The sequence below is a fragment of the Cervus elaphus genome, chromosome 33 (assembly GCF_910594005.1).
Source record: "Cervus elaphus chromosome 33, mCerEla1.1, whole genome shotgun sequence".
NCBI classification, from domain to species: domain Eukaryota; kingdom Metazoa; phylum Chordata; class Mammalia; order Artiodactyla; family Cervidae; genus Cervus; species Cervus elaphus.
In genome coordinates, this window is record NC_057847.1 from 22,352,900 (window position 1) to 22,379,489 (window position 26,590).

At 41.7% G+C, this 26,590-nt stretch overlaps 1 protein-coding gene across 1 annotated transcript in view; it reads left to right on the plus strand.

Annotated features, from left to right (window-relative positions):
• The first annotated feature begins 14,836 nt into the window (after nt 1-14,836).
• Nucleotides 14,837-26,590, plus strand: part of PDE11A (phosphodiesterase 11A) — a 412,338-nt gene continuing 400,584 nt past the window's right edge. Inside the window, exon 1 of the mRNA XM_043894853.1 lies at nt 14,837-16,021. Coding sequence (XP_043750788.1) covers nt 15,122-16,021 — 900 coding nt within the window. The 5' untranslated portion in view covers nt 14,837-15,121. The remainder of the gene's footprint in view (nt 16,022-26,590) is intronic.

A 26,590-nucleotide genomic window follows, 5' to 3' on the forward strand; every position in this document is an offset into this window, starting at 1 on the left:
TTGTAGAATCTTGTTAAATATAGCTAGGAGTGACCAAAGTACACTATTACCATTTTGTTTTAGATTCTCTTCACCCAAAGCCATAAATTTATTAGGTTTATTACCTGTTGTTTACATTATTGCAGGTGAAAATTGCACCAAGTTTTTGATACTTGTATGACATGATTCACCATTTTTCTAGCTCCAAATTATATAGTTTCCATGCCACCTGATATCTGGTGCAGAAGGTAGAGCCCCAGAGCAGCACCTTACTTCTAGGTGCCAATTTCTGTATTAGTCAGCTTTGCTCCAGTAACAAAATCTTAGGGGCTTGCAACAACAAAACATTTATTTTCTCTACATCCTTGCCAATACTTTTTGTTTCTTGTCTTTTGATAATAGTCATTTTATCATGTATGAGGTAATAGTCTCATTATGGTTTTGATTTGCATTGCCCTTATGATTAATGGTGATGAGCACCTTTTCATGTTATCTGTTGGCCATCTCTATGTCTTCTTGGGAAAATGTCTATTAAGTTCCTTTGCCTCTTTTTAAATTGGGTGGTTTTTTTCCCCCCTTGTTGAGTTGTATGAGTTCATCATATATTTTGGATATTAACCCCTTATCAGGTAGATGATTTGGAGATTTTTCTTGTATTCTGTACACTGCCTTTCATTTTGTTGATGATCTCCTTTGCTGGCAACTTTGCTACATTCTTATTTCTGGTTTCTGTACTTGTTTGCATTTGCTTGCTCCCATTTCAGGCTTGCTCAGTTCTGCATTCTGGCTTGTGAAACCATCAGCTTTGCTCTGCCTTGGCTCTCCTACTACTTCTTCAATTCTGATATGCGAGGGGAAAAAAAAACAACGCCTTTGAAAATTCCAATTTTAGATTAACTGTATACTCATTATCAAATTATTGAGCAACTTTACTTGAAGCATGAAAAATTAGTTAATTTTGGTAGCTAGGACTAGACGATTCTATTCCACTATTATATCTGAGAACACTGGTGAACCACTCAAGAAGATAATTTATCATTAAAAGTTAAGTTCTGATTTGGAAGAGACAATCACTTCTCTTATACTTCTGGATAGAATAAACATGGTCTTTCTTCTTGAAGTGTTAATTTTGCTTAAAGATAAAAGCCTTTTTTGAAGTTCTGTTCTTGTGAAAGGTTTTATTTTTTCTGATTTGGAAGGATATCTTTGATACACTGTTGAAGCAAGCAAACTTCTGATTAATGTTATAGAATTGTTCAACTTTATATACAGTTTTTTTTTCTGTGTACATACAAAAGTATGTATATGTAAAGGTATCTATACAGCTACTTGATACATGCTATATGATAAATGTGTTTCTATGGAACAGGGATGGAAGGCTTTTACTTTTCTTTTATATAATCTTGTTATATTTAAGTTCTTACAAGTATATATTTTTCTAATAAAAAAGAACAAAAGGCACTAAAGTTCTGTTACAAATATAAAAGTAAAATCTGTAAATTCTTTTTGTGTGTCAGTAAATTTAAGTGTATAAAAATTTAGAAAGAAGAACATTTCCATGCATAGTGAGCTACTGGGAAGCTTCCTGTGTGTGTGTTTCGGGAACGTGGTGTTAGCCATACCGCCTCTCAGAAGGCAGGGAGTAGTAATGCAGATACTTCCTAAGAGGGCTGATTGTGTTGATCTGCAAGACTCCCCTGAACATGTGGGAAACCAGCACAGCCAGTTCTTTTGAAAAGCAAGTATGTCATCTTTCTAAGCAGTATTTTTTGTTTGTTGTTTTTTGGCTCCTTGAGTTGGTTCAATTTCCTGCCACAATTGTGCTCCTTCACATGTTTACTTCTGTTAAATTCTCTCTCTCTCTACAGTGATTTTTTTTTTCTTCAATTACTCCCAACTAGCAGAAATTGTGGTTTTAAAAATAATTATTAACATCAGCATTTATGTTCTTTAAAATAGTGTGTTCAAAAATTATATTTTCTTAAGGAATATGGATTGGTGGTTCAAAAAATGATAACAACAACAATAATAACTAACATTGACTGAGAGCTTACTAAGCGTCAAATACTGTTCTAGGTGCTGTACATGTATGAACTCATTTCATCCTCCAGACAATTCTGTTAGGGAAATGATTCACATTTTATAGATATAGAGCCTGAGGCATAGAGAAATAAATTGCCCTGTCACAGCCTGAAACTAAGGAAAATATGCAAAATAGAAATTCTGACCAACCTAAAATCATAAAGGGCAGTGACACAGATGGTCTTGTGCTCCCCTTCACTGTGATCATGATGGTGACAGTTGGCACCACTCCCACTTCACCAGGGAATTGGCTAAGCGAGAAGAACCAGCCTACCAAGCACATAGTTAAGACATGAGTTTGCAATTTCAGAAAAAAAGGGACCAGGTTAGAAGCAATCCAATGAAATTACTCTCACAAGCAAACAAACTAACAGAAACTGATGTAAATTCCCTCCAAGGTCATTGTCAGAGTATCCTTGGAGGGTCATTTAATAGGGAAAATTGGAGAAGCCCATTGGAGAAGCCAGTGAGCAGATGGATGAAAGAGTGCAAAAAAAAAGCAGCCAGGGTGAAAATGACACATTTTACTTTGCTCAAAAGAGTATTTGGATGAAAGACTGAAATTATCCTCATTCTTTATTTTATTATTATATTGTGGCATGAATTTAATTATTTGGACAATTTTTTGTTTTTTCTTTAATATATCTATTATGTCGATATCTGGTAAGACATTTAAATTGGCTTACTTCTTGGTGGTAAAATAACTGGTAAAGAAATTTCCTACACATACAAGAGTCTCATTAAGATGCAGTTTTTATGCTGGAAAAAAATATACACAAGTGAGAAAATCTTTCAGAGACTAAATTTCAGGGGAAATATCCAGCATCAGGTTCTATCTTGGATTAACTGTTTCCATGATGGCACAAGGCTGGGCTTCCCAGGTGGGGCTAATGGTAAAGAACCCGCCTGCCAATGCAGGAGATGCGGGTTTGATCTCTGGGTGGGGAAGATCCCCTGGAGGAAGTCATGGCAACCCACTTCAGTATTCTTGCCTGGAGAATCCCATGGACAGAGGAGCCCAGCAGGCTACAGATCTTGGGGTTGCAAAGAGTCGGACACAATTGGAGTGACTTAGCATGCATGCACGCACCAGGCTACACTCATTAGCTGTTCTTAAAGCACATAACAGTGAGGTAATTCATTTCTGGAATGATAACTAATTATGTTAGCTGCTATTTCACATTATATTAAGAAGATTAATTTGGCAAGAGATTCATAGTTTCTCGAAGTTCAAATTGTCTTTAATCTTCATGTATTTATTTTGGGGAAGGTAAATTCTAACATTAAAACATTTATAATGTTTTATGGATAATATATGGTATATTTTCAAAAATATATTTGAAACTTATAGCTTGGCCTTACCCTCATTTATCATAATCACTTGAACAATAAAAAATAATTAAGAGTTGACATGTTTGCTTTTTTGTGTTAGTTGCTGTTAAAGGTACTCTGGGGAGTAATATTTCATCTTTGAATCAAACCATAAATAACAGATGAGACAAATGGAGGCTGTCTTTTAAATGATAAGGCATCCTTATTCTGTTCTTATAGTGTTCTTCCTGTAAGACATGTAAAGCAATAACTGGAATGATCGATTACTTTCGATTTAGTGAATGAAGGCATGGCAATTAAGAAAAAGGGCATCAGTGGAATTCCCTGGTCGTCCAGTGGTTAGGAGTCCATGCTTCTTCAGTGGGCATGGGTTCTATCTCTGGTCTGGAACAAAGATCCCGAAAGCTGCCCTGAGAGGCCAAAAAAGAGAGAGAGAGAGAGGAAATTCATCATTATTTAATATTTTTTTCTATCCTTCTTCTTATGTTAATTTCCATAAATGAAAACTAAACCATCTATTGTTGAATTTTCCTTCAATTTTTACCTCCTTTGTTCTGGTATTAGTAGGCCTATACTTTCAATATTAATACTAATTATGAATTATTATTAAATATAAACAATACCATATGACACTTAAGAATACTTCTGATTTCTTTTATAGATCTCTTTGTCTCTCCTACTCCATCAATATTATCTTGTATCGTCAATTGTGCTTCCCTGGTGGTTCAGCTGGTAAAGAATCTGCCTGCAATGTTGGAGGCCCAGGTTCGATCCCTGGGTTGGGAAGATCCCCTGGAGAAGGGAAAGGCTACCCACTCCAGTATTCTGGCCTGGGTCGCAAAGAGGCAGATACGACTGAGCGACTTTCAGTATGTAAATATCTTATCTCCCTAGCTAGATTATAGGTAATGTTCTTTGAAGAAAGGGGTGAGCCTTTGACTGTTTTATATTCTCAGTGTTTAACTAAATATTTGATTGCTTAAGATATTTTTGCAAAATTACCTTTGTAAAGATTCAAGGAATTTTAAGAATATTGAATTTGTCCGCATTCTGCTGTCTGAGTCTCCAAATGCAGAGGAAATACTTTGAGACAGTCAAAAGCCAATCAATTTATTTTATCAACAAATCATTCTTTAGCAAGATACTTTGATTATTTCTGATTTTTATTCTGAGATAAAATACTCAATTGATTTTAAGGAGATGAGGAGAAAACAGAATATATAAATATTTATGGCATGATATGGAATATTTTTCTGTTATTTTCTGCATATTTTTCAGTTATTCTCACTGGTCATTATTGTTCACCTAGGTATCTTGAAGTTTTATCTTCTAGGTAATTATTACTCTTTAATACAGTTATGAATGCAGGTAGACTTTTTGCTTAGAGTGTTTTCAATTTCTAAATTGACCCCCAAAAAAAGAGAAATGAAAGAATAATAAAATGTGCTTTGATGTAAAACCTTTTTAAATGGAGAATTAAATGCATCACATTGGGTTAAATAGAGACCAACTATTGTATGATTTGTAGCAGATATATGACCAAAATGTATGAAAGCAGGAGGACAGATCAGGAAGATAGAACATTGCTTCTCACTGTGGAGGCAGGTAAAACTTCATTTAGGATGTGACATTTCAAATATAGGTCTTAACAGAACAGAGAAGTTAAAGAGCAAGACAGGGGAGAAGGACTTTTCGGGAAGAAACAAGAGGACAGAAGGCATCTGCTTGGAGACTGTGTGGTAGGGAGCAGCAGCAGATGACAGCAGAGATGAAGCCTAGAGATACAGTGATGAAGATCTTCTATTTATCTCCCAGGGTTGTCACAACAACTTACCCCAAACTTGGTGGCTTAAAACTATAGAAACTACTCTCTGACAGTGCTGACAGCCAGAACTCCAAAATCAAGGTGTGGGAAGGTGTTTATTTATTTTTTTGGAGGCTCTGAGGGAGAATCCACCCCTCACCTCTCTCCTAGCTTGTGGTGGCTGTCAGCAATCCTTGATGTTCCTTGGCCTAGAGAAGTATCATTCCAATCTCTACTCTGTCTTCACAACATCTTCTCTCTAATATCTCTATTTTCTCTTCTCTATCTTATAAGGAAGTGTCACTGGATTTAGGCCTAAGTCCAGGATGCTGTTATCTTGAGATCCTTAATTATATCTGCAAAGATCCTCTTTCCAAATAAGGTCATGTTCATAAGTTCTGAGATGACATATCTTTTGGAAGGTTGTCATTCAATCCTCTACATAGCTTTGACAAGGACTTAAGTCTATAAATCCTTCCCAGGTGGTACTAGTGGTAAAGAACATGTCTGCCAGTGCAGGAGATGTAAAAGATGTGAGTTTGATCTGTGAGTTGGGAAGCTCCCCTAGAGGAGGGTATGGCAACCCACTCCAGTATTCTTCCCTGGAGAATCTCATGGATAGAGGAGCATGGCAGGCTATAGCCCAAGGGGGCGCAAAGAGTCAGACATTACTGAAGCGACTTAGCATATATGCATGCAGAAGTCTATAAATAAAAGAGTTTATAATCAAGGCTGTGCCATTATCATACTTGTTATAAGACAGTACTGTTCAGCAGAGAATTAGGCAGTTAATGAAGGCTTGGATTAAGGCAAGTACATTAGGAGAAGAGAATCTGGTTTCAAAGAGAATTTCTAAAGTAAAATATATAGAATTGAGTGATTTAAGGTAGGGAGGGGTGAAGCGATGTTGGAAATGATAAATTGAAGTGCCTGTAAGACATTTAGGAGTGAATGTCTTGCAGCAATTGACGATGTGGGTAGGAAATTCTGGGGAGAGCTGGTGGCTCCCAGTGCCCCGCACCAATAAAGATTCACATTCTTGTTCCTCCTCTGCAGTTAGCTTGACTATATAGTCGGCTTTGGCCAGTGGGACATTAAGTATGACGCAAAACTTAATAAGCTCTTGCACACTGGGCTTACCCTCTTGAAGTACTCTTCCTTGAAACCCAGTGGCCACACAGTAAGGAAGGACAAGCTGTCCTTCTTGAGAGACAAGGCATATGAAGAAGAACTGAGGATGAGACACTAGGTGGAAGGAAGCTCTTGGAGGAAAACTGATTAGCCCCAGCACTGAGGTCCTGGATGTGTGCAAGAGGCCTTTTCCTGCCAGTTAAATGCAGCCACAGGATTGACTCCTGCTGATTCCAAGTGGAACAGAAGAACCACTGGTTAACCCACACAACTGTGATAAGTAAACAAACAAACAAATCCTTTGTATTAAGTAACTGAGTTTTGAGGTGGTTTGTTGTACATGTGTTATGGACTAAATGTTTGTGTCCCTGCAAAGTTCATCACCTCCAATGTGATGGCGCTTAGAAGGGGGGGCCTTTGGGAGGTAATTAAAGTTAAGTGAGGTCTTAGGAGTGAGGCCCTGGTTTGAAGTGATTAGTGCCTTAATCAGAAGGGACACCAGAGAGCATACGCTCTGCCATGTGAGGACACAGTGAGAAGGTGGCCATCTGTAAGCCAGGAAGTAAGCTCTCACTAGAAAACAACCATGCTAGTATCCTGTCCTTAGGCTATCAGCCTCAAGAACTGTGAGAAAGTAAATTTCTGTTGCTTAAGACACTTAGTCCAGGATGTCTTGTTATGGGAGCCCAGCTAAGCAAGATAGCATCCACTGATAGAAAACGGTATCATCTTGTAACATAATATATGGATTGGGGACTGTGAAAACAAGAGGTGGTAACTACAGTTGCGGGAATGGACCTTAAACGAGTAACTGCAGCCATTAAGGAAGGCCACAGGAAGTGTAAAAACTAGTTAGACATGACGGACATGACTGAAGTGACTTGGCACGCTAGTGTGTAAATACATGCTTCAGAATTTACATGCACAACTTCTTCTTCTTCAGTAAAAGAAACAGACTTCATTCCCAGATGCCTAGCTGGACAGGGCTAATCTAATTTACCCTGCCTGGTGTATATAAACCCACACTGTTACTTTATATACTTGGCATTCTCTTGTGAGTTACTGTGGGTTATAAAGTTTCATGGATTAAGGTGAAATCACTACTAGGATAGAGAGTGACAACTTAAACAGCCACATGTAGAGATTCTACACAAATAGAATAGGGAAAAGGCACTTAACAAAATTTAAAACCAGGTAAAGTTCCTGTAATGGTTAATTTTATGTGACAACTTGAGTGTGCCATTGGGTACCCAGATTAAATATTGTTTCTGGGTGTGCCTAGGAGAGTATTTCTGGTTGAGACTAACGTTTGAACTGGTTGACTCGGCAACGTAGCTCTTCCCAGTGTGGGTGGGCACTGTCCATTCCATTGAAGGCCTGAATAGAACAAAAGGTGGAGGAAGAAGCAATTCACCCTTTCCTTCTGCCTCACTGCTTGAGCTGGGACGTTTAACCTCATCTTCTCCTGCCCTCTGACTAGGATTTACATCATTTTCTCCTCTTGTTCTCAGGCCTTCAATCTCAGACTGAATTACACTGCTGGCTTTCCTGGATTTCTACTTTGCAGTCAGCAGATTGTGGGGCTTCTCAGCTTCCATAATCATGAGAGCCAATTCCTCCTAATCAATCAGTCTTTACCTCTATCTCTGTCTCTATCAACATCTCTGTCTCTCTTTTCTCTCTCTGTATAGGCTTCCCAGGTGGCTCAGTGGTCCAAGACTCTGCCTGCCAAGCAGGAGACTTAGGTTCAATCCCTGGGTCAGGAAGATACTCTGGAATAGGAAATGGCAACCTACTCCACTATTCTTGCTTGGGAAATCCTATGGATAGAGGAGTCTGATGGGCTACAGTCCATGGGGTCTCAAAAGAGTTGGATGTGACTTAGTGACTAAAACTAAACCAAACAGCATAATCCTGTTGGTTCTGCTTCTCTGGAGAACCCTAAGTGATACAGCACCTCAGGTTTTGAATTTAGTATAGGCTATGACCACTTATGATGTATAGATTTGGTATAGATTTGATATAGACTATGATCACTTATGAAATTTCTGTAAACATCTCTGTGGAATTTTCCTTCTTTTTGGAAGGAGAATAACCTATCTTCTCTTTGATCCCGTGGACTCCTATTTCCTAAAAGAATATGATGCCAATTTTATTTTTGAAGTGAAGGTTTCATTTTGAAAGTTGGATCAACCTATCTGATGATGTCTAACGGTCACAAAAGTGAAAGTCTGTTTTAGGAGATGGAATGATTAGGAGACAAGTTTAGGTAACAGAAGTTCGTTGACTTCAAGAGGTTGGTATTGAGTTCTGGATGTAGAGGAGGGATGGGACCAGGGGCAGATTAGAGGTTGGACTTGGCTGGTGACTTTGGATGAGTTAGATATCTGCTCTGAATCTCAATTTTCATAGGTGTGAAATGAAAGGGAAGTATTAGAAGGTCTCTAAGGTTTCCAGGCTTCAGCAATACGTGAACTGAGAACTTCCAGATGTTCAAGCTGGTTTTAGAAAAGGCAGAGGAACCAGAGATCAAATTGCCAACATCCGCTGGATCTTCGAAAAAGCAAGAGAGTTCTAGAAAAACCTCTATTTCTGCTTTATTGACTACGCCAAAGCCTTCAACTGTGTGGATCACAATAAACTGTGGAAAATTCTGAAGGAGATGGGAATACCAGACCACCTGACCTGCCTCTTGAGAAACCTATATGCAGGTCAGGAAGCAACAGTTAGAACTGGACATGGAACGACAGACTGGTTCCAAATAGGAAAAGGAGTACGTCAAGGCTGTATATTGTCACCCTGCTTATTTAACTTATATGAAGAGTACATCATGAGAAATGCTGGGCTGGAAGAAGCACAAGCTGGAATCAAGATTGCTGGGAGAAATATCAATAACCTCAGATATGCAGATGACACCACCCTTATGGCAGAAAGTGAAGAGGAACTAAAAAGCCTCTTGATGAAAGTGAAAGAGGAGAGTGAAAAAGTTGGCTTAAAGCTCAACATTCAGAAAACTAAGATCATGGCATCTGGTCCCATCACCTCATGGGAATTAGATGGGGAGACTGTGGAAACAGTGTCAGACTTTATTTTTGCAGGCTCCAAAATCACTGCAGATGGTAACTGCAGCCAGGAAATTAAAAGACACTTACTCCTTGGAAGGAAAGTTATGACCAACCTAGACAGCATATTAAAAAGCAGAGACATTACTTTGCCAACAAAGGTCCGTCTGGTCAAGGCTATGGTTTTTCCAGTGGTCATGTATGGATGTGAGATTAGGACTGTGAAGAAAACTGAGCGCCGAAAAACTGATGCTTTTGAACTGTGGTGTTGGAGAAGACTTTTGAGAGTCCCTTGGACTGCAAGGAGATCCAACCAGTCCATCCTGAAGGAGATAAGTCCTGGGTGTTCATTGGAAGGACTGATGCTGAAGCTGAAACTCCAATACTTTGGCCACCTCATGCGAAGAGTTGACTCATTGGAAAAGACCCTGATGCTGGGAGGGGTTGGGGGCAGGAGGAGAAGGGGACAACAGAGGATGAGATGGCTGGATGGCATCACCGACTTGATGGGCATGAGTTTGAGTAAACTCCGGGAGTTTGTGATGGACAGGGAGGCCTGGCGTGCTGCGATTCATGGGGTCGCAAAGAGTCGGACACGACTGAGCGACTGAACTGAACTGAACTGAAGGTTTCATCCAGTACTAAAATTTAATGGGTCTGCTTTGTAATAACAAAAGTTACCTTGGAAGTAACCCAGGGCTTTGCATGTTGCTCAATAAATGCTAATTGATAATGACAGTGATAAAGTAATGAATACTTGGATCAAGTTATACTTGAAAATGAGTTATTCTTGAAAGGAATAGGAAGGGAAGACCCCTTGATCTACTCCAGGGAGGGGCTGCTTGGTTAATATTTCTAGTCTGGTGGAAGTATAGATAGGGAAGGAGCCTGCAGAGTTTCTCCCTTGAGATGACTGATCTATCTTCACGATATCGTATCTTTTCAGGGTGAGTACCATAGAGGGTTTTGTTGACTGCAAATGTGGGTGTACGGTATATTATAGACAGTTGTGATGGAATTAGCAGGGAGCAGAAGAGGGCAGAATTATACAGAAAATTCTTTGGCGTTATAGCATCCAGTATTTCCTAAAGGGACTTCCTCAAGTTTCCATATTGGGCCAAGTATTTGTCCTCTGCTCCTCCAGATATTACTCAAATCCTGCTCTACTCTCTGCCCAGGAGGGATGACATATGGATTCCATCAACAAGCTCCTCACCTCTAGCCGGGTCTGGTCAGGATAGGAGGGAGGGGGAAGAAGGAGATCACGTTATTTATTCCTGAGATCCCTCCTTTGAGGTCAGCTTGAGCTGTCCGTGTCGTTTGACAGGCTGCCACTGCTTCTCTCCAGGCTTAGTCAGTGCACAAGCCTCTCTCTTGCTCTCATCAGGTCTAGGGGAGGTGACTTCCCTGTGGCTGTGAGTCCCAGCTCCTTCACTATCACTGTGGTTTACCTATATACTTCACCTTTGTAATTAGTCCCTTTGTGAATTTACCCTCTTAGAATTACTTTGACTGCACTCTGTTTCCTGCTGGAATCTTGACCAGCGCATATACTGTTCTACAAATGGAGTATGAAGAGGAAATGGCAATTGGGGCCATATTGCCCCAATTCACATTCTTCATCTTACTAGGTAGCCCTCCACCACAGCCTCTGGACCATCTTAACTGTGCTGTCTATCACCCTTGCATTGTCTTCCTCAGATTGCCTTCTTTAGTGACTTCGTGAGCCAAGCAGGGAATGAGGCTCCAGCCCATTCAAAACCAAGCCAGAAATGCTCAGATTTTTCCCCTACCCTTCCCAGCATTCTACTCCCACTCCTCTTGGCAGAGGAGATGGAGATTCTCAATCAAAGGCTGAGGTTTCGTCTTGGTCTTCTTTTGTTCCCAGAGCCTGGAACATAATACACGCTAAGCAAGCGCTTACATAATGAATACATGGAGGATGGAATTGAGGAAACGTCCATTTATTAAGCGCCGTTTCCAGGCAGCCCAGGGGTGGTCCGCTTCTCTCCCTTCCTTGAAGAAGCTCATTGCTTCTCTTGCCTCCTTGCACAGCAGTCGAGTGCTGGTAAATGGCTTTTGTTGTTGTTTTAATAACAGCTTTAATGAGATATAATTCACACGCCATACAATTCTTCACCCTTTTAAAGTATACAGGCCAGTGGTTTCAGTATATTCACAGATCTGTGCAACCATCACCACACTCAGTTTCAGAACATTTTGATTACTCCTGCAAAAACCTTATATTCATTAGTGGTTACCCACCCCCCCCAACTTTCCTACATCTTCCCTTGCCCTCATCCCCTGGTAACTACTAATCTATGAATTTGCCTATTTTGGACACTTCATATAAATGAAATCATACAGTATGTGGTCATTTGTAAGTGGCTTCTTTCCTTGCACACTGTTTTCAAGCTTCATTCAAGTTGGAGCATATTTTAGTACTTCATTTGTTACATATACATTTTTTCCCACTGTATGGGTACACCACGTTTTATTTATCCATTCATCAGTTGGTGGGCAATTGAAATGTTTCCTCTGAATTCTAGCAGGCATTTAACAACTAGCAATCGGGCAGGGCTCGGTGGGAAAGTCCTGATTCATAGCATTTGTTGATTTCATGTTGTAAATACTCCCATCATGGCTGATTGCAAGCTACATGATGTCACTGAACATGAAGTTGGAGAGATGCTAAAACAGGTTCTTGTGAGCCCCTGCAAGCCAGCTCCAGTGTCCCACTCTGATCATCTTTACTGATGAGTCACTCAAGTTACCAGAGATGTGGCCATACACTATTACTTTGTGGGTGTGTGTGCTCAGTCACTTCAGTCATGTCCGACTCTTTGTGACCCTGTGGACTGTAGCCAGGCTCCTCTGTCCATGGATTCTCCAGGCAACAATACAGGAGTAGGTTACCACTCCTTCCTCCAGGGGATCTTCCCGATCTAGGGATCGAATCGCATCTCCTGTGGCTCCTGCATTGCAGGCAGATTCTTAACCACTGAGCCACCAGGGAAGCCCCATTATTACTTTTGGAAAATAATAATGATAATAATAAAAGTAATACAACAAGAGACTTTATTGAGCACCTTATTTGTATCAGGCACTGTGTTAAGAAATTTACCTCATTTAATTCTTGACCACAACTCATCCCCTTAGCAGTCTGCAGATCTGACTACCAATATTCTATGCTTGCCTCACTGTCTCCTAGCTGATCTCTATGCTCTTTCATAAATGCTCCCAACACATCACATCTCACAACTTCAGCACCCTTCCTCTTCCTGGGACACTCTTCCACAGATATTAGTGTAGCTCATTTCCTCATTTCTACCAGATCTCTACTCAGGTAGAGACCTTTTCACCACCTCATCACTTTATTTAATACTTTGCCAAGTTTTGTCTTTCTTCATTGCACCTATCACTGAAATTCTGCTTTTGTATACAGTTGACCCTTGAACAAAGTAGGGGTTAGGGGTGCTGACCCCTGTGCAGTTGAAAATCTACCTATAACTTATAGTTGGCTCTCTGCATCAGTGGTTCTGGCTCATGGATTCAACCAACCCCAGACTGTGTAGTACTGTAGTATTTACTGCTGGAGGATAACTGTGTATTTGTGGACCTGCAGTTCAAGCCCCTGTTGTTCAAGGGTCAACTCTATGTATTTCATTTGTTGACTGGCCGCCTCCCCAGCATAATGTAAGCTCCAAGAAGGCAGAGTCTTTGTTCACAGTTGCACTCCCAGTGCCAAGGCTGTACCTTAATCACATCACTAAGCTGGGGTATTTGGAATTTTTGAACAAGTGCCTCTCTTCTCCCTCTCTCCTCCTCCTATGACTGTCAGAGGAATGTTTAGGAATGTTTAGAGAACATTCTGCGCCAGCCCCTGCATCTCTGTTACCAGCAGAGCTAGGAGTCCTCTGACACAGGTGGGAGACAACCCACTGATGTGGCTGAGAGTGTGCCTCACTCTGGAGCCAATCTCAGCAGATCTGCATCCTGGCTCTGACACCACCTCACTGTGTGCGTTGGGTACTTTACTCAACTTCTCAGAGTTTCCCATCTTTAGAACAAGATAATAAGAGTCCCCACATCATAAATTTGTTGTGATGATTAACATGTTAGTTTAAAGTGATCAACATAGCAAGTGTTCGGTACGCTTGTTGTTTTAGCTGTGAGGACATCATCTGGAGCACGCTTTACTTACTGGGGAAGTCACCTGCATGTCCTGCCACGTGGAGCCCCATGAAAATGTCACTACCTGTTTCCTTTGCAGCTTTTCTGTTACCCTGGTTGCTGGCATTCTGTAAGAGCTCGTCTAGATTGTCCTGCTGCCCAGGGAACTGGATGATTCTCCAGCTGCTCTTGTTTCTCACAAAAGAGGAGACCCTTAGGCTTCAAGAAGGGGTCATCAGGCTGCGTCTCTTTGCCAGGAAATTACCCAAGCTTAGCAAGTAGGTTGGAAAAGGCCCAAGGGAAACCTGGTGTCATTCTTAGCCTAACTAGCAGAGACTAGACAGATCTGGAGAATCCATCAGGCTGGGGAAAGAAAAGCCTCCTACAGAGGAGAAACCTTTACCCACAGCCCTTGGATACCGAAACTAAAGGAAGCCTTGCCTTTCTTGCCAAACTGAGTGGAGAAAGAAGGAGATGGCAAGTGGTTCAGGAAAAGAAGAGGCACCCTGTATGCAGGAAGCCCCGAGGCCCTTAAGTCTACTTTACTGCGTGCTCCTGCTAGGCAGGGCTCCCAATCCAAAGGACTGTGTTTTACAGCCTCCTTCCATGTACCACCCTCCTGTACCCAACCCGGGTTCATGAATTTGGTTAAAGTCATGAATTGCTCAGACGGGGTACTTCATTTAGTAATTTCCGTAAATCCAGTTCCGTACCTATTTACTGAACACCCACAGGGAGCTGGGCAGTATTAGTGGGCAGTCCCAGGAATCCTAGGAGCCAAGAATCCACAGTCACATCCCAGAAAAATAATCCTCCTGTCTCCGAGCATCCTCATTTCCTCGGAGTCAGGGTCTGGGTCTGATCCCTGCAAAACATAAACACTTCCTAGTACTTGGGCTCCCACTGGGCTCCCGCGGGGCCTCCGTGAAACGCTGGAGGACTGAGAGGCGGGGAAGAGGGAGGGCTGGGGAGGTAAGGAAGGAAGGACGGGGAAGGAACGAGGTGCGTCTCCCCTCTAATCTTGTCCCAGTCAGGAGTCTGCGGGTCGTGTTCCCGGGCGCCGATTCTGGCCGGCCAGAGACTCTTCCAGGAACCGCCTGGCATCCTGGCCGGGGACTCTGGCGGGGCTGGAGCTCGCGTCTCCCTCCTCCCACCCTGCTCCTCCCCGGGGGACCCGCGCCCCGCTCGGGGGCGTGTCCTGCCCTACCGCGCGTCCGGAGCGGTCCACTCATCCGGTACCGGCAGCCGCGGCGGCGGCGGCGGGCGGAGCGAGAGCCGCGCTCGCTCGGGTTTTCAGCGCGAGCTGTGGGCGCGGCGGCAGCGCCGCGCCGGCACCTGTGCGGCGCACAAGTAGCAGGACCAGGCTGTGGGGTTCCTGCCGCCGCCGTCTGAGCCCGAAGGAAGGGGCGCCTCCCAGCCCCTGGGGGTTCCACTGGTCGGCCGAAGCTCGGGGCCGGGATCCCGGTGGGGTAGCCATGGGCAGGACCAGCTAGAGGCCGGAGCAGGGGCTCGTTTGGTCCCAGTGTAGACAGGCAGAGGGAAAGCGGAGTCTGGGACCATGACGGCCTCCCGCCTGGACTTCGGGGAGGTGGAAACTTTCCTGGACAGGCACCCAGAGTTGTTGGAAGATTACCTGATGCGCAAGGGGAAGCAGGAGATGGTGGAGAAGTGGATGCGGAGGCACGGGCAGGGTCAGGGGGCGGTAGGCCCGAGGCCCACCGCGGCCGCCGGCACGAGCGGCGGCGGAGGCAGCGGCGGCCTTGGCGGTGGCCCGGGACCCGACGGCCCTGCCAGCAGCCAGCCCACCCCGGGCGGTGGGGACTGTAGGGGGGCCCCCATGGGCCCCAGCTGGGCCAGTGGCAGCCGGGGCGATGGGAGCCTGCAGCGGAGAGCTTCTCAGAAAGAGCTGAGGAAGAGTTTTGCCCGCTCCAAGGCCATCCACGTGAACAGGACCTACGACGAACAAGTGACCTCGCGGGCCCAGGAGCCCCTGAGCAGTGTGCGGCGGAGGGCGCTTCTCCGGAAGGCCAGCTCCCTGCCCCCCACCACCGCCCACATCCTCAGTGCCCTGCTGGAGTCGCGGGTGAACCTGCCTCAGTACCCCCCTACGGCCATGGACTACAAGTGCCACCTCAAAAAGCACAACGAACGACAGTTCTTCCTGGAACTGGTCAAGGATATCTCCAATGACCTTGACCTTACCAGTCTGAGCTACAAGATCCTCATCTTCGTCTGCCTCATGGTGGACGCAGACCGCTGCTCTCTCTTCCTGGTGGAAGGGGCGGCTGCTGGCAAGAAGAGCCTGGTCTCCAAATTCTTTGATGTGCACGCAGGGACCCCACTGCTGCCCTGCAGCAGCACGGAAAACTCAAACGAGGTGCAAGTCCCCTGGGGCAAAGGTATCATTGGTTATGTCGGGGAGCATGGAGAGACGGTCAACATTCCCGATGCCTACCAGGTAGGACTTTGCATTGTCCCCTTCCAGAGCCCCATAGGTCTGGGAGGCAAGCCTTCTATTACCCTTTGGCATGCACAAACACATTAACTTCTGTTCTTTACTATATGAATTTTGCTATTTAAATTCCTTCTGAGTTTAGATTAGTTTGAATGTTCCTATACCTTCTTTGACAGAATGGTCTTTTACGAACACACAGTGACTTGTGGAAAATTCATATAACATACAGAGATACATTTTTGTATCCAGTAATACCTCATGTTTCTTTGTCAAGATACCTTGTCTTTAAGAATATCAGTGTGTGGTTTTAGAATGCATGTTTTTTAGGTGCTGGAAAAAGATGTCTACTCCAGAATTCCAGTGTTAGTCTGAAGCAAATGGGTATGTTGGTGTCTCTGGTGTCGTTTGGGGACCATGATGCATTTCATTCTCATTCCAGATTGGGAAGGGATCAAAGTGCCTAGCTATTTCCTCAGCCCATTCTCTTACATGAGTTCCAAGGTAAGGAAGATGAAGAAAAGAGGAGGAAGAATGGGCCTCTGACCCATTTATGCCTTTTTTTTTTTTTCTTAGCATCTATTTTAACTGCTTGTGTTGTGGAGTTGAGAGAACTTGGACAAATTGAAGAGTTATTTAGGTTTGAATCCAGCATTATCTGCAGTGGGCTCTTGATTGAGCAAATAAGTTTTTAGTTTGTGAAGCAAATGAAAAATTGATAATTTTCTAGCAATTTCAAAGGCAATGAACACGGTGAATGTGCTGGATTCAGGTAGAAAAGGAAGCCCATCATGCTGTTGTCTGGTGTTTCTAAGCCTTTCATTTTCACAGTGATTTGAACTTGCTATTAGATCCTGGTTCTGAAAGTCAGTCCATTCTAATTTCTTCAGTATCACTTCCCTGAACATAATGAAACTGGATGCCACTTTCTAGGAGACTTCTTTGAGGTTCATAATAATGGACAGTTCTTTTCCTTGGTCATGAAAGTTTTGTTGTCATTTGATGAGCACGTCCAGTTGTCTAATAAAGCTGCAGGTTTCTCTTGAGTTTGATGCTGCTGCTCACAATAGCAAAAGTGGTGGGAAGGACCCTAAAAGTAAAATTTTCTCTGTTTCATCTGAAAGTTGGTAATATTACATAGAAAATTGAGGAGCTTGTCTTGAAACCAAGTTTCTTGTTTTTGTGGGATGTCTATCAATATCATGTTTTAATGTTAAGGAATGCCTATCACAATACCATTTTTGTTAACTGTTTATTGATTAGATTCATTATTCATTATATCCTTCTTAAAGACTTTGATCAGTTTAGGACAAACAAGCAATGAGTGATCTTTAATAGGTGTTTATTTCTCTATAACTCTAGAAAAGCATGGGAAGAAATAAAAACATTTAGTAATTGAAATGTTGAAGATTCTGTAAAAAGTTGAACAATCACAAACTTTTCTTTCTCATTATTTCCACATCTTTATTGTGTGCTTGGGTGAAAAAAAAAAAAATCCCTTCCTGGTAGGATGATGCTTGTTATAGCCTGGAATTGCAGTCTTTTCTCTCTATTGCATTTACTTTTCTTATTCTTCCCCAATTGATTTTCTCCCATTTCTGTAGTTTTTATTTTTTACTCCCTTCTGTTAGCTCCTAACTTTTACTTAATGCTGTTCATATATACTGTCTTCTCTTCAACAGCATAATTCTCAGCTTCCTCAGCAGTTAACTTGTCTTCCTGCTGCCTAGTATTGTGCTAGAGGTGTTATCACAGGCATAGAAAATCAGGCTTTCAGAAGCTGACGTTTCTTCTGGCCCTACTCTTATTCTGAAGACAGAGGGTAAGGCAGAGTTGCCTTTTAATATTGGAAACTGACATTGAGAATGACGAGTTCTTTTTACTTTCCCCGGGTAGTAATGATGGCTATAAAGACTGAGTTGGTGAGAGAACTGGCCAAAGACAGGAAGGGAAAGAGTTATAGAATTATAGAGTTTGAGATCTTGATCCACGCCTTGTCTTCATCTTGATCTGCTTAGGAAATTTCTCTGTCTTTCTTCATTGGTTTCTTTCAAAATATGTATTTTTGACCTGGTGTGTTTTGCCTCATTTTTATTTCACTACTTTTCCTTGATAAAAAGTACTACTTTTTTTCTTTATTATGGTACACTAGTCACCACTAGTGTGACTCTAGGAGAATTTCTTGATTTCTGAGTCTCAATTTACTCATATGTGAAATGGGAATAATAACACCTCTGTAGTAAAGATCATTGTTTTGAAAATAAAGTGAGATGCTGCAGTAAAGCACCCCCCAACAGTACCTGGCACAATCCAGTTATTCAGGAAATAGTAACAGTTTATGATGACAACAATGATATCTGGTTTACTAGTGTTCTTCTTTTTCCTCTTTCTCTCATTTTTAATTGTTTTTCTTCTTATCTGGGGCTGAGATATGAACTCAGCACATATTGACCAGCCTTATCTTTCCCTAAGTCATACTCCACCCTTAAATTAAATTTTAGAACTAACTTTTCATTCAAGAAATATGGAAATGTCTACTCTTTCACCCTTTGCTTAAGATTACTCTAAATGTGACTGAAAATTCTTGACCATATCTTATCCTATCAAAAGTTCTACATTTTGTTCCTTTTAGAGCTCATGCAATTTAAAACTTTTTATAGTGTTGTATTAATATTGCATCCTTCCCAAGTTATAGTATTTTCCCTTATCCTTTCCATTTCCTGCTATTATAGATTTCTCTTAATGAAAACTGACGACCTTCCAAATGCATGTTCTCTTATCACAATATTGTTGTAATTCTGATCATACATGTAAACATGTTGAAGTTCCTATGTGAAAATATAACTATCCTCTCTGATTTTTTTATTAATACTATATTTTTAAGACATTTCTTGCTTAAGTTCAACTAGTGTGCTTTTTTTTCTTCAGGGGATGAACTTATCACACGGAGTTTGAAAATTTAATCATTTAATAAGATTGATGATCCCCTTAGAGGTTCAGAATGTGGGTGAGAGAAAGGCACTGAAAATGCTTATGAAATTACGATAATAAGCATGGCATCCTGAAGTCAAGAATAGATTAATGCGGTACTAAAGTCGAATAAAAGTTTTGAAAGCAAAAATACTTCTTAGTTTATTTCATTATTTTTCACTACTTTCCTCAGTTAGTCCTGAAAAAAAGACTTGAAATTAGGAGGCAAAGAATTGCAAATAAAAAAAACATTCCTTTTACATAGTCAGTGTAGCTCACAGTGACTGCAATCTACCTTTTCCCCTGTCAGCTCTAAGTTATTAAACAACCCACTTTAATATAGTAATGAAAAAATTGCCCTCAAGAGGTTGAAAATAAGAGCCCTCAAATAACAGGTGTTCTCTTTGAAGTTATTCTAAGCATTCAGAGTATAGCACTTTAAACATTAATAAAAAGTGTGAGATGATATTTTAGTTAGTGTTGGTAATGATGATACAGGTGTTTGATAGGCTTTGGGTTTGAAAAACAGTCAGGATGTTTTGTTAGGTGAGCTGAGAGGAGTAAAGGGGATGACGCAAAAGGGTTACAGGTGTGCCAGGCTTTCAGAAAACCTGATCTGTTTACACAACAGATTCATTTATTCATCAGTTTCAACAAACATACACTGCGTGCCTATTATACCTAAGCCCCAGCTAGGGAGCCTGTGGGTGTACAGAAGTAAGAGGACTTGCTTCTTGCTTTCCAGGTACTTCCAAGAACAAGGTTGTGGACTATTCATGAACAAGTAATGCCAAGCGGTACTAAATAAATGACACGAACTGAATGGCATTAGTCAGAGAGGAAAATGGAGTCACACTGTGACTTGGCTCATTGTAGAAGACTTCATGGAGGAGGTGTCATTCAAACTGGGACAAGGGTTAGATTTCACTGTTGGAGATAGTTGTGGAGTAGGGAAAGGCTTCCAAGTACAGCAAAATGACCTCAGCAGAAACACAATAATAGGCAACCCAAAATATGTTTAGAGGAGAGCAAGTGGTTTAATTTGGCTAAAGTATTGCATATGCTGTAGAATGAGTATGCAAAAGTAGGATGACGGCAAAAGAAAGAATCTTGAGTACCTGACTAAAGAATTTGAGCTTCCCTAGCAATAAGCCATGGGGCTTCCCAGATGGCTCAGTGGTAATGTATCCCCCTGCTAAGCAGGAGACATAGGTTTGATCCCTGGAGAAGGAAATGGCAACCCACTCCAATATTCTTGGAAGACTGGAGAAGGAAAGACCCCCCACGCCCCCAGGAGAAGAAAATGGCAACCCACTCCAGTAGTCTTGTCTGGGAAATCCCATGGATGAAGGAGCCTGGTGGGCTATAGTCCATGGGGTCACAACAGAGCTGGATATGACTTAGTGGCTAAACAATGACAACAACAGTAAGCCACAGGAAGCATTTGAGAACTTTTTAGCATGGTCAGAGTGGTGTTTTGGGTAACCTGGTGGCAGTGGCTGAATGGATTGAACAAGGAAAGGCTCAAAACTGTGAAAATAATTTGAAATCTATGATGATGGCATGGTGGAGCCAGATGAACTACTGCACTAAAGCACGAAAAGTAGGAATAGACAGCAGAATTATGTGGGGATGTCCTGCAGGTGTGAATTGGGGCAAGGAGAGAGGGAAGTCAGTGATGACTCAGATTCTACACCTGGGAAATGTGGAGAAGGGTAATGCTGTCATTAAAAATAGAAAGAGAAGCTTGAATGAGTAGAGATTTTAAGTGGAGCCAGCTACATAATTTGTGGAGCTCAGTACAAAATGATTAAGCAGGAGCCTGACTGGAGGTGGAGAAGGCAATATTGCCTTCCCAAGGGTCTGCTGCCGCAACCCATAGCAGATGTGTGACCCTCAAGTGGTTTCAACTTTCATGCTGAGAAATTCTTGGTACCTGGACTGTGAGCGAGAGGCCCTTTTGAGTGGCCTGCTGAATGCGCCGTAGAGCTGCCAGCTCTGGGTGGGGATGACCACCGCCTTGTTCCTCTTCATGATGGAGTGGGGCATGCACCTGACCCTTGCCCCATCCCACCCAGACCCCAGCCAGGAGCAGAGGGCAATGGCAAATCAGTTGGGCCTCACCTCCAACTGCTTGCAGCTCTGGTCTCAGGGCACGGCTGGCAAGGGGTATACAGGTGGGGCTTGGGGTACCAGGCAGTAAGAATCAGTGGCCAAGAACCAGTCCTAGGCAGGCAGTGGGATGGGAGACTGACTGTGAGCTCTGAACTCATATACCATTGTCCTATTGGACTTCATTTACAAAGCATGACTTCAAAGATAAAATTATTGAGAATTTCACACAGTCACAGCATTAAACCTCAAGCAGGGAGCCCCCCTGCAACTGCACCGGTTACAAGCTTACGAAGCCAGCCCTGATTCTGAGTCACACTGGTGGAAGAGTTCAATTTTATTCCAGTCTAGTGTTTACTGCTTTTGTATGGCCTCAGCTCCATCCTAATTAAATTCTGTGCCGTTTTAAATGCCCAGATAGTGCTTTTCTATTTCTGTGTTTTTCATTCTTTCTGCCAGGACGCCTCTTTCCCCATCTTTGCTCATTCAGGTCTTGCTTTGCTTTCTCATGATGTAAGAAAGGAGAGCTGATTGCTTCTCCTTGAAGAGACAAAAAAAACAAACAAAAAATTATGCAGAAAGTTATATTTAAGAATGCATTGTACTATACTGCTATTATTAACATATATAAAACAATAATACAGCAGTTATATAATAATTCATTTTCACAGAATTTCATTGTTCACTTTATTTTAGAATAATTTTCATTGAAATAAATACATTTAAAAGTGTTTGGTTTCAGAGGGGATCAATTTCATGTGTATAGAAAGTTCAATGGTGAATATGCTTCATTTCCTGATAAGCCAGTGCTGATCAACATGGGTCTATAGCCCTGTGATTTGAGTTGCTGAGATTTGCTCAAAAGACAGATGTTCATCTCACCCCAACACTAGAATTACAAAACAGTTTCATGAAATCTTGTTTCAGCTTTCTCCATAGTGTTTTAAAAATTCCCTCAAGCCCACAACCATGTTCACTAGCCCAGAGCAAGAATTGATTTTGTGTTTGAAGCAGGAAACATTTGCTATTTCAGCTGCTCTTCCTGACAGACACATGATCATGATAAACACAGTGACAAATTGCATTTGCTGCTTTGAACATGAGGAGAGATTACAGAAAAGTACAGTTCCTACAGAATCATGGAGAGGTAATTTAAGGCTAACTTAATTTTTTTTCCCAGCCCATAAGCTAAATGTTTACTAATCTGACCAATTTATTTTGGCTCCTAAGGATTGGGTCACCTGTTTATTTACAAGCTGGCTTAATTTGAAAGTCAGTGTTTCATGTTTAATATAGTGTTGAAGAGTCATATGAAGCTTTCCACTGAAGAAAGCTTTGAGTTGTTTCATAGGAAAGTCAACAAGATATTTGAGTCCATTACTTGCTACTTTAGTCACTTATTTTAAGGATGGTTTGCATTTAACCACATTCTTTTGGAAAGAGGAATTTGAATCATAAAAGAAGTAGTTTGCTCATAAATAGTGGGTTGGAGTTCTAATATTTTGGGAGAAACTTTGATTTCCAATCATTCATAGGCATTCAGGCTAAATTTATTTGTTTATTTATTTATTTTTAGGATTAAAATAATAAAATTTCCTGGTGTAAAAAACTGTTTATTTTCTATAACTCCAAGAGTTTCTTATTAATTGGTTGTCTCAATGACTGAACAGTGTTTCACACATTAATGATAAATTCTGTTTCCTTTCCTAAAATATAGCTTTAGGCTGTTGCAAATTTAGTCGAAGAGATCTTTTTCACCTGAGTGGAAAAAAAATGAGGAACCTTTGAGATGTCTTTTTAGAGTATCAATTTTTAAAAAATGTAAACATGATAGAAGGGAAAAGGAAGTCCTGCTGTTGATTAAGAAGAACTCCATTTATGCAGCACCAACTAGGAACCTGGCATTAGCTATTGAACAGGCATTGCCTCTTTTAATCCTCTCAACAATCCCCAGAGGTAGCTATTACCACCCCCATTTTATAGAAGAAGAAACTAAAGCTTGGAGAGGTTAAGAAATTTGCTGAAAGTCACTCAGCTGTTAAGTGAGGGAGCTGGGATTAAAGGTGAGGTCCTGGGACTGTAAAACCTTCATGCCCAGCCACTGTCAGTGTGGTCTCTACTGACCATTGACTGTTGTGTGTATATTCAGGTCTGTCCCTTTGCCTTTCCTTTTTCTCCACCCATTTAAATTCTCTCATCCTTTAAAGCCTATCTTCATGAAGCTCTTTCTGATCCCTGGCCCATGCCACCTGAACTGGATATAAACTCTTCCTCCTTTGAACTTCTGTAATGCTTTAAATCATGAGAAATGCTGGTCTGGAAGAAGCACAAGCTGGAATCAAGATTGCCGGGAGAAATATCAATAACCTCAGATATGCAGATGACACCACCCTTATGGCAGAAAGTGAAGGAGAACTAAAGAGTCTCTTGATGAAAGTGAAAGAGGAGAGTGAAAAAGTTGGCTTAAAGCTTAACATTCTGAAAACTAAGATCATGGCATCTGGTCCCATCACTTCATGGCAAATAGATGGGGAAACAGTGGAAACAGTGGCTGACTTTATTTTGGGGGGCTCCAACATCACTGCAGATGTTGATTGCAGCCCTGAAATCAAAAGACACTTACTCCTTGGAAGGAAAGTTAGGACCAACCTAGACAGCATATTAAAAAGCAGAGACATTACTTTGCCAGCAAAGGTCTATCTTTTCAAGGCTATGGTTTTTCCAGTGGTCATGTATGGATATGAGAGTTGGACTATAAACAAAACTGAGCACTGAAGAATTGATGCTTTTGAACTATGGTGTTGGAGAAGACTCTTGAGAGTCCCTTGGACTGCAAGGAGATCCAACCAGTCCATCCTAGAGGAGATCAGTCCTGGGTGTTCATTGGAAGAACTGATGTTGAAGCTGAAACTCCAATACTTTGGCCACCTGATGTGAAGAGCTGACTCATTTGAAAAGACCCTGATGCTGGGAAAGATTGAGGGCAGGAGGAGAGGGGACGACAGAGCATGAGAAGGTTGGATGGCATCACCGACTCAATGGATATGGGTTTGGGTGAACTCCGGCAGTTGGTGATGGACAGGGAGGCCTGGCGTGCTGCGGTTTATGGGGTCGCAAAGAGTTGGACCCGACTGAGCAACTGAACTGAACTGAGTGCTTTAAATATGCTTCTTTCTGGGTACGTAAATGACTACTTGACTGTGAACTTAGTATCATGACTTTTTTCATTCACTGCAGTGTAGGGCTTAATACAAGGTTTTCTATTCAATTGAATAATTACCACTGACACCTCCTTATATGGTTAGTTCAACCACCTCTAAGCAGAAATTTTAGCCTATCCAGCTGATATAACTACTACTATTCAGCTAATGTGGACAGTTAAACCAGGAAATTAATTTCCTGAGCACATCTTTTAATTGTTTGTAGCTTATTTCATAGATTAAAAAAATAGGAGCTTATCAAGCCCAGATAACTGGTGAGTTATCTGAACTGCTTTTCTGCATTAATTGATTTTTATGTTAATTGCTGGACCCCACCTCCCATCTTCTCATCTCCTCCATTGTTTGTTTTCCTTTTACTTCATTTCGTGTGGAGACCATATTATAGAGAAAGTGGATTGCCACTGACCAAATAGTAACAACTAGCAACAGCCTACTGCCAACTTCTTCAAAGCAAAAACAGACTGGGGGCATGACCATTCCAGTTAATTGAACTTTCTAGTTTTCTTATGATTACCTCATTCATAAGAAATGAGGACAACAGAGGATGAGATGGTTGGATGGCATCACTGACTCAATGGACATGAGTTTGAGCAAGCTCCAGGAGCTGGTGATGGACAGGGAAGCCTGGTGTGCTGCAGTCCATGGGGTCAAAAAGAGTCGGACATGGCTGAGTGACTGATCTGAACTGACTGACTATTGAAGATTAAACACCTTTTCCAGGATTAGGTCTTGAAAACGTTAGGATTTTTCCTTTGAAAATAATTTCAGATATGAGGGATTATATAGACAACCTTATACTTATAATGTGCTTATTGAGCTCTTTATTATATTGACCAACCTTTCATGAACATTGAACTTTCAGGTTTATTGACTGCATATCTTATGTTTCATATACTCAAAAGGTCTCATAAAAATTTTAACTTCTGAGATGATTGCATTTTACATCCTAGTCTTCCCAAGATGTAGTTATTAAATGTCCATTTGGGCATGTCTAAGTGAAAGCCATCTCTTTCCCTTCTGTTCCTCACAGTTATCTCACCAATAAATTTAGCTGTTTGCTACACCTCCTCCTCAGCCCTCCTGGTATTTAAGGGTAAACAGTACAACTACGCTTGCTTTGTAGAAATGAACTGCTACTCCTAGATCTGAAGAGGAGGGCGCAACTACCAGAGTCCTGTGAGAGTTACAAAGCTGTCTTTCCCACAGGGCTGGGAGAGGAGCTCAGCCACTGGCAAACCATGACCTGGACCAGAGGGGCCAGGGAACATTACCCTTCTCACACCCTCTATGGCCTGCCAGTGCCACTCACTGGTTGAACCCAGGCTTGGTTGAGGCAAAGGGAGCCCTGGTCATTGGAGTCAGCCTCCTGGCACAGGACAGGACAGTGAAAGGTGGCAAGTGCACCTGGAGAACCAAATGGGGACTATCCAGGGTCACCAGGGATATTAGTTTATTCACCAGGGATGTAAATATGTAGGGAGACCAAGTCAGGTAGGAATATCCTTCACTGAAGACTGAGTTTCATGAGTCTAGAGCACAGAGATTGAAATCTGTTGAAAACAAGTTCAGAAATGTTCTCTTTGGTGCTCTTATTCTCTCCAAGTAGTTCTGGTTACTCCTGATGTCCTATTTCCCAGAAGAAATCCTATAGGAGGCAACCTGAGCCAAAGACACTCTCAGGGAAGAGATGACCTTGGTCTAGTCTATGGAACTTCTTCCCTGCAATGCCTGATTAATCCCACTTGTTTGAGAATTGAATTCTTAGATCACTAATTACTTTGTTAAACTGTAAGCCACATCAGAGTGTAAGAGAACATGTTCTAGACTTGGCGACAGGAATCTTGGATTCTATTCTCAATTCTGCCTTAGTTTTTTCAGTTATAACATAAGGATAAAATGTTCAGACATGTCTACCCCATATGGTATTTTGTGAGGATATAATCATTTGATTCTAATGAGATAGTAATTGGAAAGCATATTCAAAAGGGTAAAGTAAGAAATGTAAGGCTTTATTAATATTTTTAACTGCAGAGTCTAGCAACATTTGTTCACAGGGCCTCGCTCTGGTAAGGACCTTTGACATAAAAAAGAACTTTGACTTAAAACATGGTAGTACCTGTATTTGCTGTATTTTCTTTCTTTTTTTATTTCTAATTTGCTCCCATCATCTTATTTTGAATTAAAAAACTTTAAAAATTTATTTTTCAATTGGAGGAAAATTGCTTTACAGTGTTGTTTTGATTTGTGCTGCACGACAACATAAATCAGCCAC